The 13,477-nt window shown below is 44.0% G+C and overlaps 1 protein-coding gene across 1 annotated transcript in view; it reads right to left on the bottom strand.

Annotated features, from left to right (window-relative positions):
• LOC139230174 (complement C4-like) overlaps positions 1 to 13,477 on the bottom strand; it is a 231,338-nt gene that overhangs the window by 196,172 nt on the left and 21,689 nt on the right. Inside the window, exon 2 of the mRNA XM_070862016.1 lies at positions 191 to 383. Within this exon, the coding sequence (XP_070718117.1) occupies positions 191 to 383 (193 nt within the window). The remainder of the gene's footprint in view (positions 1 to 190; positions 384 to 13,477) is intronic.

Genomic DNA, 13,477 nt, shown 5'->3' with positions numbered 1-13,477 from the left:
TTCTAGATGTAAATGCGCTATTGTAATAGTGGTTTATATCCAAGCTAAGAGTAACTTTCACATAGCTACGAACTCGGACTTTGCAATGCAATTAAAGTGTGCACTTCCACAGAATATTACTCGGCAATAACGAAATGGCAGATTTCTTTGCACTTCACTTTAAGGCATTAATCACGGTGGTAGTACTTACAGTTATATCTTTAATTTGATGGTAATTATTCTCTGCCGTGAGTTCAAAATCAACATCCGGTGAATACCTTGTGTAGGTTGCCACATCGAACAAGTACACTTTGACTTTGACAGGTTGTTCTGCTCCCTCCAGTTGAATGGCGACGCTCTCTTTCACCCCAACGTGAATAATGTTGGGGGCAGTAATTAAGTACCTGGCAAAAGGAAGAAGTCAAAGCATGCTTTAATCAATATACGACATGGATCCATTCATTGAAGAACACACACCTGCACACAGAATTATGACGAGGAATTTCCATATTCTCCACATTGACAGCCATTTCTGGAGGTTTCCGTGACGCTTTACACCAAGGTTAGTCTGCACGACCAGGAGAACCCTCACAGAAATGTGTTATGTATGAATAAAGAGTTTGACCAGATACTGTGAGCTCAAAGTAAAGTGTGACCTGAGTCTTTTATTACAGGTCTCCAGAGTGCCTCTCCAGCCTGTGAGGCTTCGTTAAGTACTGGTGCTCCCAAGGGTTTGTGGGATCCCTTGGGACTCCAGGGGATGAGCCCTCTCGTGGTTACATAGAAACATAGAAACATAGAAAATAGGTGCAGGAATTGGCCATTTGGCCCTTCGAGCCTGCACCACCATTCCATAAGATCATGGCTGATCATTCCCTCAGTACCGCTTTCCGGCTTTCACTCCATACCCCTTGATCCCTTTAGCCATAAGGGCCATATCTAACTCCCTCTTGAATATATCCAATGAACTGGCATCAATAACTCTCTGTGGCAGGAAATTCCATAGGTTAACTATTCTCTGAGTGAAGAAGTTTCTCCTCATCTCCGTCCTAAATGGCCTACCCCTTATCCTAAGACTATGTCCCCTGGTTCTGGACTTCCCCAACATCGAGAACATTCTTCCCGCATCTAACCCGTCCAATTCTGTTAGAATCCTATACGTTTCTATGAGATCCCCTCTCATCCTTCTAAACTCCAGTGAATAAAGACCCAGTTGATCCAGTCTCTCCTCATATAACAGTCCAGCCATCCCTGGAATCAGTCTGGTGAACCTTCGCTGCACTCCCTCAATAGCAAGAATGTCCTTCCTCAGATTAGGAGACCAAAACTGAACACAATATTCCAGGTGAGGCCTCATTAAGGCCCTGTACAACTGCAGTAAGACCTCCCTGCTCCTATACTCAAATCCCCTAGCTATGAAGGTCAACATACCATTTGCCTTCTTCACGGCTGATGTACCTGCATGCCCACTTTCAGTGACTGATGTAACATGACACCCAGGTCTCGTTGCATCTCCCCTTTTCCTAATCTGCTGCCATCCAGATAATATTCTGCCTTTGTGTTTTTGCCCCCAAAATGGATAACCTCACATTTATCCACATTATACTGCATCTGCCATGCATTTGCCCACTCACCTAACTTGTCCAAGTCACCCTGCAGCCTCTTGGCGTCCTCCTCACAGCTCACACCGCCACCCAGTTTAGCGTCATCCGCAAACTTGGAGATATTACACTCAATTCCTTCATCTAAATCTTTAAAGTCTATTGGAGTGACTAGTGGAGTGACTAGTGGACTGAGCCCTGCGGCACTCCACTAGTCACTGCCGACCATTCTGAAAAGGACCCATTTATCCCGACTCTCTGCTTCCTGTCTGCCAACCAGTTCTCTATCCACGTCCGTACATTACCCCAATACCATGCGATTTGATTTTGCACACCAATCTCTTTTGCAGGACCTTGTCAAAAGCCTTTTGAAAGTCCAAATACACCACATCCACTGGTTCTCCCTTGTCCACTCTGCTAGTTACATCCTCAAAAAATTCCAGAAAATCCCTCAAGCATGATCCCTTTTATAAATCCATGTTGACTTGGTCTGATCCTATCACTGCTTTCCAAATGCGCTGCTATTTCATCCTTAATGATTGATTCCAACATTTTCTCCACTACTGATGTCAGGCTAACTGGTCTATAATTACCTGTTTTCTCTCTCCCTCCTTTTTTAAAAAGTGGTGTTACATTAGCTAACCTCCAGTCCATAGGAACTGATCCAGAGTCGATAGACTGTTGGAAAATGATGACTAATGCATCCATTATTTCTAGGGCCACTCCCTTAAGTACTCTGGGATGCAGACTATCAGACCCCGGGGATTTATCGGCCTTCAATCCCATCAATTTTCCAAACACAATTTCCTGACTAATAAGGATATCCTTCAGTTCCTCCTTCTCACTAGACCCACTGTCCTCCAGTACATTCGGAAGGTTATTTGTGTCTTCCTTCGTGAAGACAGAACCGAAGTATTTGTTCAATTGGTTTGCCATTTCTTTGTTCCCCATTATAAGTTCACCTGAATTCAACTGTAAGGGGCCTGCGTTTGTCTTCACTAATCTTTTTCTCTTCACATTTTTATAGAAGCTTTTGCAGTCAGCTTTTATGTTCCCTGCAAGCTTCCTCTCGTACTTTATTTTCCTCCTCTTAATTAAACCCTTTGTCCTCCTCTGCTGAATTCTAAATTTCTCCCAGTCCTCAGGTTTGTTGCTTTTTCTAGCCAAATTATATGCCTCTTCCTTGGCTTTAACACTATCCCTAATTTCCCTTGTTAGCCATGGTTGAGCCACCTTCCCCGTTTTATTTTTACTTCAGACATGGTTGTACAATTGCTGAAGTTCATCCATGTGATCTTTCAATGTTTGCCATTGCTTATCCACTGTCAACCCTTTAAGTATCCTTTGCCAGTCTATTCTAGCCAATTCACGCCTCATACCATCGAAGTTACCTTTCCTTAAGTTCAGGACCTGAGTTTCCGAATTAACTGTGTCACTCTCCATCTTAATAAAGAATTCTACCATATTATGGTCGCTCTTCCCCAAGGGGCCTCGCACAATAAGATTGCTAATTAGTCCCTTCTCATTGCACATCAGCCAGTCTAAGATGGCCAGCGCTCTCGTTGGTTCCTCGACATATTGGTCGAGAAAACCATCCCTAATACACTGCAGGAAATCCTCCTCCACCGCATTGCTACCAGTTTGATTAGCCCAATCAATATGTCGATTAATATGTAGTTACACAAGGTATTTACAGGTTTACATATATAATAAAACTCCCCCCCCGCCCCCAAAGTCAATAGTGTAACAATTTACAAGATGAGTCGATCTGGGGCCTTTCTCTCCCTGGTTCATCATCTCGGTGCAAATGTTGGTTTTGGTGAGTCATTTGTTGGGCCCTCGCTGGGCTGATGTGCAGCTGGCCTTGCTGGGCTGCCTGATGTGGTGAGTCCTGCTGGGCTGCTGCAGGTGATGGGTTCTGCTTTATGGTCAGCTGCTGTGTGAGTTGCTACTGGTATGTGTGTTGGGGGGTCAAAAAAGGTAGGGTCTAATGTGGGTTTCTCTGGATAGTCCGTGAATCTGAGTTTGATTTGATCCAAGTGTTTCCTGTAGATGAATCCATTTGAAAGTTTGACCCGAAACACCCTACTGTCCCCTTTGGCCAGAACAGTGCCGGGAAGCCACTTGGCACTTTGTCCATAGTTCAACACAAATACAGGATCGTTAATTTCAATTTTGCGTGACACATTTGCGCTATCATATGTACTTTGTTGAAGCTGCCTGCTCTCTACCTGTTCATGTAGATCAGAATGGACGAACCAGTGCAGTCTGTACCATCTACAAGATGCACTGCAGCAACTCGTCAAGGCTTCTTCAGCAGCACCACCTAGATCGACAAGCGCAGCGGGCGTATGGGAACAGCATCCAAGTTACACACCCTCCTGACTTGGAAATATATTGCCCGTTCCTTCAATATTGTTGTTTTTTTCTGATAATCTGGTAGTTTCATGGTCACCATTACTGATATTAGCTTTTTTATAAAATTGCATATTTATTTCAATAACTAAATTTAAATTCTCCCAGCTGCCGTGGTGGGATTCAAAGTCACGTCTCCGGCATTACTAGTCCAGTAACATAACTACCATGCCACAGCACAGATAATAATAGATGAATTGGTGTCACAATTCGCTGGAGGTTGGCGTTAAACACAGGATGTCACCTCGGCTAACTATTATACTCCTCTCTTGATATTTAGTCCTGTTGAAATCAATGGAACCAAATTAAGGGTGGGCTGCATAGCAGATGGCCAATTCGATACCACTCGTTTCACACTATCGCTGAAAAATAATTTCTAACCCTTAGTGCCCAAGTGTGTGTGCGTGTGTGTGTGTGTGTGGAGGGAGGTGGGAGTGGTTATGAGCAGCAATGACACCACCGGTTTGCATTAAGTTGAGCAGGACATATATCAGGGTAGGCACCATCACACACCTGTACACGAATCATGTCACTGGACTGCTTCCACTCTTTTTGGAAAAATATTTTCTGCACCGTTAAAAGTTATAAAGCAAACTGTCATGTTGTAAATACTAAGGACTGGATTTTCGGTCCTTTGCCGCCTCTGTTAGTGCCCCGGAGGGAAAGCAATGTCGGCGGAAAGCACTTCCAGGTGGGCAGCTAGCTTCCATCACCCCGCCGGGACATTCGGTGCTGGGTTTGCGGGGGCGCGGAGCATTACCGCCCGGGAGAGGCGAGCCGGGGTACAACGTCCCGGTTGCGGCACCGGCTCGAAATTTGAAACTCGCCTGATCCGTAGCGTCCCGTAGCATGCCCCAGTTGGACCACCTGTGAAAGCTGGAGGTCCGAGCTGTACCGGTCGCAGTGAGGGAAGTAATATGGACCTGAGGTAAGTGTGACTGTTTTGTTATTTTGTATTTTTGAGATTTATGTTGTTGTGGCATCAGGAAGGTATAAGGAATGTTTTTGGGGCTTTTTAATTCTGATTTTTTTTTCCCACTGAAGCCTCTCTCTCTCGAAGCCCTAAAAGTGATGTGCAAAGAATTCCCTCCCTGGACCTCGCCACCTCCCTTAGCGCTCCGCTCCAAACTCAGGGCCCAGCTGATGAACTTTGCGGTGGCAAACGCAAACCGGCGCAAAATTTACCGCTCAGCCCAAGTTAACGCCGCGCCGGAATTTCCCCCCCTAAGCTCGTTAAAGTGTAAATCAACGTTATGTCGTGACAGCCTTGCACAGTAACACAATGTGACTACAATCTGCCATTCAATATCACAGCCCAGCTGAATTATTGACCAAAATCCCCAGCCATCTCAGGAATAAAAATTTGCAAAGGCAAATAACCAAACTTCTTGGTCAAGTTATCTTTATGAAGACAAATGAAATGCGGGCATCGCAATTTCTGTCTGCGTTGTTAGCCGACCTGGGAACGGCAAGGCTTGAAAGCATTCAAGTGTTTCGATGTTCAGGACAAATTTGAAACTTGGTGTCGAATGATTCTTTGTCTAGTGCTGGTGAGAAGAAAGTCCCACCAGATCCTCTCTACGTTCAGTCTCTGCGAAGCTCAACTCAAAGTAAAACTCGCATCTGCAGACTGTGCGCTACCTCAAACAGATTTTAATCTCAGACTGGTAGCTGCCGAGGCTATCTAGGTAGCCCAGGTGATCAGGCCAACATCCCTAGCATCGAAGCACTGAGCACACTCGACCTGCTCTGTTGGGCGGGCCACATTGTCCGCATGCCTGACACAAGACTCCCAAAGCAAGCGCTCTGCCAGAACTCCTGCAAGTGGGCAGAGGAAACATTTCAAGAACAACCTCACAGCCTCCTTGATAAAGTGCAACAACCCCACCGACACCTGGGAGTCCCTCACCCAAGACCGCCCTCAGTGGAGGAAGAGCACCCGGGAGAGCGCTGAGCACCTTGAGTCTCGTCGCTGAGAGCATGCAGAAAGCAAGTGCAGGCAGTGCAGGCAGCGGAAGGAGCGTGCAGCAAACCAGACTCCCCACCCACCCTTTCCTTCAACGACAGTCTGCCCCACCTGTGACAGAGAGTGTAATTCCCATATTGGACTGTTCAGTCACCTGAGAACTCACTTTTGGAGTGGAAGCAAGTCTTCCTCGATTTCGAAGGACTGCCTATGATGAAGCTCTGGAATTTCCTCCCTAAATCTCTCCATCTCTCCACCTTTTAAGACGCTACTTAAAACCTACCTCTTTGACCAAGCTTATGGTCATCAGAACATAAGAATTAGGAGCAGGAGTTGGCCCACAAGCCTGCTCTGCCAGTCAATAAGATCATGACTGATCTGATCTTAGCCTCAACTCCACTTCCCTGCCTGGTCTCCATAACCCTTGACTCCTCTATCATCTACCCTAATATCTCCTTATGAGGCTCGGTGTCAGATTGTCTTTGATAATCACTCTCGTGAAGTAATTTGGGATGTTTTACGATGTTAAAGACACTCTATCAATCCGTGTTGTTGTAGTTGTTGTAGTTGCCAGATAAGGTGGAATATAACAATGATTATAACCGATGGAAGAGCTTCCCTGTCCCAAATTTTCTTTTTTGTAAAGCTATGTTTCAATGAGTCAGAATCAAAATTGAGTTGCAATAAATACACATTGTAATTGCACCAATAACAATCATAATATAATCAAGCAGAGTCAGCATGGTTTTATGAAATTGAAATCATGTTTGACAAATTTGCGGGAGCTTTTTGAGGATGTAACAAGCAGGATGGATAAAGGGGAACCAGCAGGTGTGGTGTATTTGGATTTCCAGAAGACATTTGATAATGTGGTACGTAAAAGGTTACTGCACAAGATAAGGGCCTGGAAATCCCAGGCGGAGGTGTACGGACCCGGTAAGGCATCGCAAAAGCCAGTTTTCTGCGCACAATGCGCATGCGCTGCAAAGTGGCTTTTCCGATCTGTCAAACTGGAGCTTGACAGCTCCAACGCATCTCAGGAGCGAGGACATTTGCACGGACAAGATTGCGGGAGTTACCCATGTCTTGCCTAGAAAATGTCCTCAAAACTCTTGCGCCTGATAAAAGCCGACTTTTACAGGCGTAAGAGTTTTAAAACATATAAAAATAATAAAAATTAATTTAAAAAACACATTTTATTATTAAAAACCCTGCCCACTAAAGTAAGTTTAATTCTAACACTAATTACAAAACTTTTTTAAAAATCGGAAAGATATATTTTTTTTGTAAGGCATTTATTAACTTTAATTTAAATGAATTTTAATTCTGTGAGGTGTGTTTTTTATTTTTTATCATGTGTTTAGTGTGTTTTTTTTCTCATTACTAGCAATGAGAACTCATAGATACGGAGTTTTTATTGCTATTAATGGGAAAGCTGTGGAATACTGTACCTGATTGGTTGAGCAGTCACACGTGACTGCACCTTCTGCGTGGTAACCTGGAGCACGCTTCACAGTGCGGGAAGAGAAGGTCTCCCCAATGGAATTCCGCGTTCCTCCGGGGACCACCAGGTAAATTCGTAGAAATTTTTCAGGTCGGAGGTCGAACCACAATTTCTGGGTCACGAGCTCACCGGGTTGGGGGTAATTTATTAGCAAGGATAGTGGACTGGCTAACTAATAGAAAACAGAGAGTCGGGATAAATGGTTCATTTTACGGTGGGCAAATGGTAACTAGTGGGGTGCCACAGAGATCCTTAACTATTTACAATCTATATTAATGACTTGGAAGAAGGGACCGAGTGTAATGCAGCCAAGTTTGCTGATGATACAAAGATGGGTAGGAAAGCAAGTTGCGAGGAGGACACAAACAATCTGCAAAGGGATATAGACAGGCTAAGTGAGTGGGCAAAAATTTGGCAGATGAGGTATAATATGGGAAATTGTGAGGTTATCCTCTTTGGTAGGAAAAAGAAAAAAGAAAATTATTCTTTAAATGGAGAGAGATTACAAAATTTTGCAGTATAGAGGGACCTGGGGGGTCCTTGTGCATGAAACATAAAAAAGTTAGTATGCAGATACAGCAATTAATCAGGACGGCAAATGGAATGTTGGCCTTTATTGCAAGGGGGAAAGAGTATAAAAGCAGAGAAGTCCTGCCAGAACTGTACAGGGCATTGGTGAGACCACATCTGAGTGTTGCGTAGAGTTTTGGTCTCCGTATATAAGGAAGGATGTACGTGCATTGGATGCAGTTAAGAGAAGATTCACTAGGTTGATTCCTGAGATGAAGGGGTTGACTTATGAAGAATGGTTGAGCAGTTTGGGCCAACACTCATTGGAGTTTAGAAGAATGAGAGGTGAGCTTATTGAAGCATATAATGTACTGAGAGGGCTCGACAAGGTAGATGCGAAGAGGATGTTTCCAACAGTGGGGGAATCTAGAACTAGGGGGCATAGTTTAAGAATAAGGTGTCACCCATTTAGAACTGAGAAAAGGAGGAATTTCTTCTCTCAGAGGATGGTAAATCTGTGGAATTCTTAGCCCCAAAGAGCTGTGGAGGCTGGGTCATTGAATATATTTAAGGCGGAGATAAACAGATTTTTGAATGATAAGTCTAGGGAAGTGGACCTGAGTCCATGATTGGATCAGCAATGATTGTATTAAATGACGGAGCAGGCACAAGGGCTCAAATGGCCTACTCCTGCTCATATTTTTTATGTACGTATGTTCTTAATTCAATTTTAATTCTATTTTCTCTTGCCGTTGCTTTCTTATTTTGTATCCACATAATCTGAGTTCTTCCCATGAGTAATAAAGAAAAGAAAGGAAGACTTGACTTTATACAACACCTTTCTGACATTGCAACAGTGCCTACACTCCAAAAGTACGTAATTGGCTGTAAAGCGGCTAGTCGGGAGCAGCAGTGGGAGTGGGCGGACCTGTGAGGGAAGCGGCGGCAGCAGGGTCAAAATAAAAGAAAGAAGTAAAAAGAAATCGAAGTGTGACGTCACAGCCAAGAGGCTAAGTGATTGGCTGGTTGATTGATGAGTAGATTTTCTTTTCTCTTTATCTTTTTTTCTTTTTCTTATCAGTAGGTAACCTTTGGCATTGTTGCCAAATTAAGTTAATTTAAGGATTAAGTCATGGCAGGAAAGCCCAAACCTGTGTCATGCTCCTCCTGTGCTATGTGGGAAATCAGGGACACTAATATGTGTGCAGGAAGCATATCCAGCTGCAGCTCCTATCAGACCGCATTGTGGCACTGGAGCTGCGCATGGATTTAGTCTGGAACATCCACGAGGCTGAAGATGTCGTGAATAGCATGTTTAGTGAGTTAGTCACACCGCAGATAAAGGTTACAAAGGCAGATAGGGGATGGGTGACCATCAGGCAGAGCAGGAGTAGGAAGGTAGTGCAGGAGTTCCCTGCAATCATCTCCCTCCAAAACAGATATACCATTTTGGATACTGTTGGAGGAGATGGCTCATCAGGGGAAGGCAGCAGCAGCCAAATTCAGGCACAATGCGTGACTCTGCTGATCAGGAGGGCAGGAAAAAGAGTGAGAGAGCTATAGTGGTAGGGGTTTCTATTGTAAGGGGAATAGATAAGTGTTTCTGCGGCTGCAATCATGACTCCATGATGGTATGTTGCCTCCCTGGTGCCAGGGTCAAGGATGTCTCGGAGTGGCTGCAGAGCATTCTGGAGGGGGAGGGTGAACAGCCAGTTGTCATGGTGCATATGGGTATCAAAGATATAGGTAAAAAAATGGGATGAGGTCTTACAAGCTGAATTTAGGGAGGTAGGGATTAAATTAACAAGCAGGACCTCAAAGGTAGTAATCTCAGGATTGCTACCAGTGCCTCGTGCTAGTCAGAGTAGAAATAGCAGGATAGTTAAGATGAATACATCGCTTGAGGAATGGTGCAGGAGGGAGGGATTCAAATTCCTGGGACATTGGAACCGGTTCTGGGGAGGTGGGACCAGTACAAACCGGATGGTCTGCAGCTGGGCAGGACCGGAACTGATGTCCTAGGGGGAGTATTTGCTAGTGCTGTTGGGGAGGGTTTAAACTAATATGGCAGGGGGTTGGGAATCTATGCAGGGAGAGAGAGGGAAGTAAAATGGGGGCAGTTGCAAAAGATAGAAAGGAGATAATGAAAAGTGGTGGGCAGAAAAATCAAAGGCAAAAATCAAAAAGGGCCACAATACAACATAATTCTAAAAGGAAAAGGAGTTTTAAAAAAACAAGCCTGAAGGCTCAGTGTCTCACTGCGAGAAGCATTCGTAATAAGGATGATGAATTAACTGCGCAGATAACTGTTAATAGATATGATATAATTGGAAGTATGGAGACATGGCTCCAGGGTGATTGAGGCTGGAAACTCAACATCCAGGGGTATTCAATATTCAGGAAGGATAGACAGAAAGGAAAAGGAGGTGGGGTAGTGTTGCTGGTTAAAGAGGAGATTAACGCAAGAGTAAGGAAGGACATTAGCTTGGATGATGTGAAATCTGTATGGGTAGAGCTGCGGAACACCAAAGGGCAGAAAATGCTAGTGGGAGTTGTGTACAGACCAGCAAAGAGTAGTAGTGAGTTTGGGGATGGCAGCAAACAGGAAATTAGGGATGCGTGCAATAAAGGTACAGTAGTTATCATGGGTGACTTTAATCAACATATATATTGGGCGAACCAAACTGTAGCAATACGGGGGAGAAGGATTTCCTGGAGTATATAAGGGATGGTTTTCTGGACCAACATGTCGAGGAACCAAGTTGAGAGCTGGCTATCCTCGACTAGGTGTTGTGCAATGAGTGAGGATTAATTAGCAATCTTGCTGTGTGAGGCCCCTTGGGGAAGAGTGACCATAATATGGTAGAATTCTTCATTAATATGAAGAGTGACACAGTTAATTCAGAGACTAGGGTCCTGAACTTAAAGAAACGTGGGACGTGTATTGGCTAGGATAGACTGGCGAATGATACTTAAAGGGTTGACGGTGGATAGGCAACGGCAGACATTTAAAGATCACATGAATGAACTTCAACAATTGTACATCCTTGTCTGGCATAAAAATAAAATGGGGAAGGTGGCTCAACCGTGGCTAACAAGGGAAATTAGGGATAGTGTTAAATCCAAGGAAGAGGCATATAAATTGGCCAGAAAAAGCAGCAAACCTGAGGACTGGGAGAAATTTAGAATTCAACAGAGGAGGGTTTAAATAGGAGGGGAAAAATAGAATATGAGAGTAAGCTTGCAGGGAACATAAAAACTGACTGCAAAAGCTACTATCGATAAGTGAAGGGAAAAAGATTAGTGAAGACAAATGTAGGTCCCTTGCAGTCAGAATCAGGTGAATTTATAATGGGGAACAAAGAAATGGCAGAGCAACTGAACAAATTCTTTGGTTCTGTCTTCACTAAGGAAGACAGAAATAACCTTCTGCAAATATTAGGGGACCAAGGGTCTAGCGAGAAGGAGGAATTGAAAGAATTTGTTAATAGTCAGGAAATTGTGTTAGGGAAATTGATGTCATTGAAGGACAATAAATCCCCAGGGCCTGATAGGCTGCATCCCGGAGTCCTTAAGGAAGTGGCCCTAGAAATAGTGGATGCATTGGTGGTCATTTTCCATCATTCTATAGACTCTGGATCATTTCCTATGGATTGGAGGGTAGCTAATGTAACACCACTTTTTAAAAAAGGAGGGAGAGAGAAAACAAGGAATTATAGACCGGTAGTGGGGAAAATGTTGGAATCAATTATTAAAGATATAATAGCAGCACATTTGGAAAGCAGTGACAGGATCGGTCCAAGTCAGCATGGATTTATGAAAGGGAAATCATGATTGACAAATCTTCTCGAGTTTTTTGAGGATGTAACTAGTAGAGTGGACGAGGGAGAACCAGTGGATGTGGTACATTTGGACTTTCAAAAACCTTTTGACAAGGTCCCACACAAGAGATTAGTGTGCAAAATTAAAGCACATGGTATTGGGGATAATGTATTGACATGGATAGAGAACTGGTTGGCAGACAGGAAGCAAAGAGTAGGAATAAATGGGTTCTTTTCAGAATGGCAGGCAGTGACTAGTGGGGTACCACAAGGTTCACTGCTGTGACGCCAGCTATTTTCAATATACATTAATGATTTAGACAAAGGAAGTGAACATAATATCTCCAAGTTTGCAGATGACACTAAGCTGGGTGGCAGTGTGAGCTGTGAGGAGGATGCTAAGAGGCTGCAGTGTGACTTGGACAGGTCAGGTGAGTGGGCAAATGCATGGCAGATGCAGTATAGTGTAGATAAATGTGAGGATATCCATTTTAAAAACAGGAAGGCAGAATATTATCTGAATGGTGACAGATTAGGAAAAGGGGAGGTGCAACGAGACTTGGGTGTCATGGTACATCAGTCATTGAAAGTTGGCATGCAGGTACAGCAGATGGTGAAGAAGGCAAATGGCATGTTGGCCTTCATAGCGAGAGGATGTGAGTATAGGACAGTGAAGTCTTACTGCAGTTGTACAGGGCCTTGGTAAGGACACACTTTCAATATTGTGCAGAGTTTTGGTCTCCTAATCTGAGGAAGGACATTCTTGCTATTGAGGGAGTGCACCAAAGGTTCACCAGACTGATTCCTGGGATTGCAGGACTGAAATATGAAGAAAGACTGAATTGACTCGGCTTATATTCACTGGAATTTAGAAGAATGAGAGAGGATCTCATAGAAACATGTAAAATTCTGACGGGATTGGACAGGTTAGATGCAGGAAGAATATTCGTGATGTTGGGGAAGTCCAGAACCAGGGGTCACAGTCTAAGGATAAGGGGTAAGCCATTTAGGACCATAATGCGGAGAAACTTCTTCACAGTGAATTATTAACCTGTGGTAATTCATTAGATATATTTAGTAGGGAGTTAGATATGGCCCTTATGTCTAAAGGGATCAAGGGGTATGGAGAGAAAGCAGGAATGGGGTACTGAAGTTGCATGATCAGCCATGATCATATTGAATGGTAGTGCAGACTCGAAGGGCCGAATGGCCTACTCCTACACCTATTTTCTATGTTTCTATTTTGCTATGAGACGTTAAACTGATGCCCCGTCTGCCCTCTCAGCAAGAGATAAAAGAGGCCAAGGCCACTCTTTCGAAGAAGAGCAGGAGAGTTCTCGCTGGTGTCCTGGGCCAGTATTTATCCCGCAAACAACATCACTTAAAAAATTATCTTATTGTCTGTTAGTGGGATATTGCTGTGCAAAAATTGCCTGCCCCGTTTTGTACATTACAACTGAGACTGCACTTCAGAAGTACGTCATTGGCTGTAAAGTGCCGTGGGACATCCTGAGGTCGTGAAAGGCACTACAAAGCCTTTCTTTCGATGATTTGTTTGATCTCAGCTCTAAGAGATTGTGAGCATGGCAATCAGTCTAAATGGTCCTTTCAGAAGATTAGGGAATAGCGTTTTCCCGGATCGACATCCATTGACTCCTGCTCTTGTGCGTGTCTGTGTGTG

This window comes from Pristiophorus japonicus, chromosome 19, assembly GCF_044704955.1.
Source record: "Pristiophorus japonicus isolate sPriJap1 chromosome 19, sPriJap1.hap1, whole genome shotgun sequence".
NCBI classification, from domain to species: domain Eukaryota; kingdom Metazoa; phylum Chordata; class Chondrichthyes; family Pristiophoridae; genus Pristiophorus; species Pristiophorus japonicus.
The sequence above is the reverse complement of the archived record's forward strand: the minus strand, read 5'-3'. Positions and strand labels throughout refer to the sequence as shown.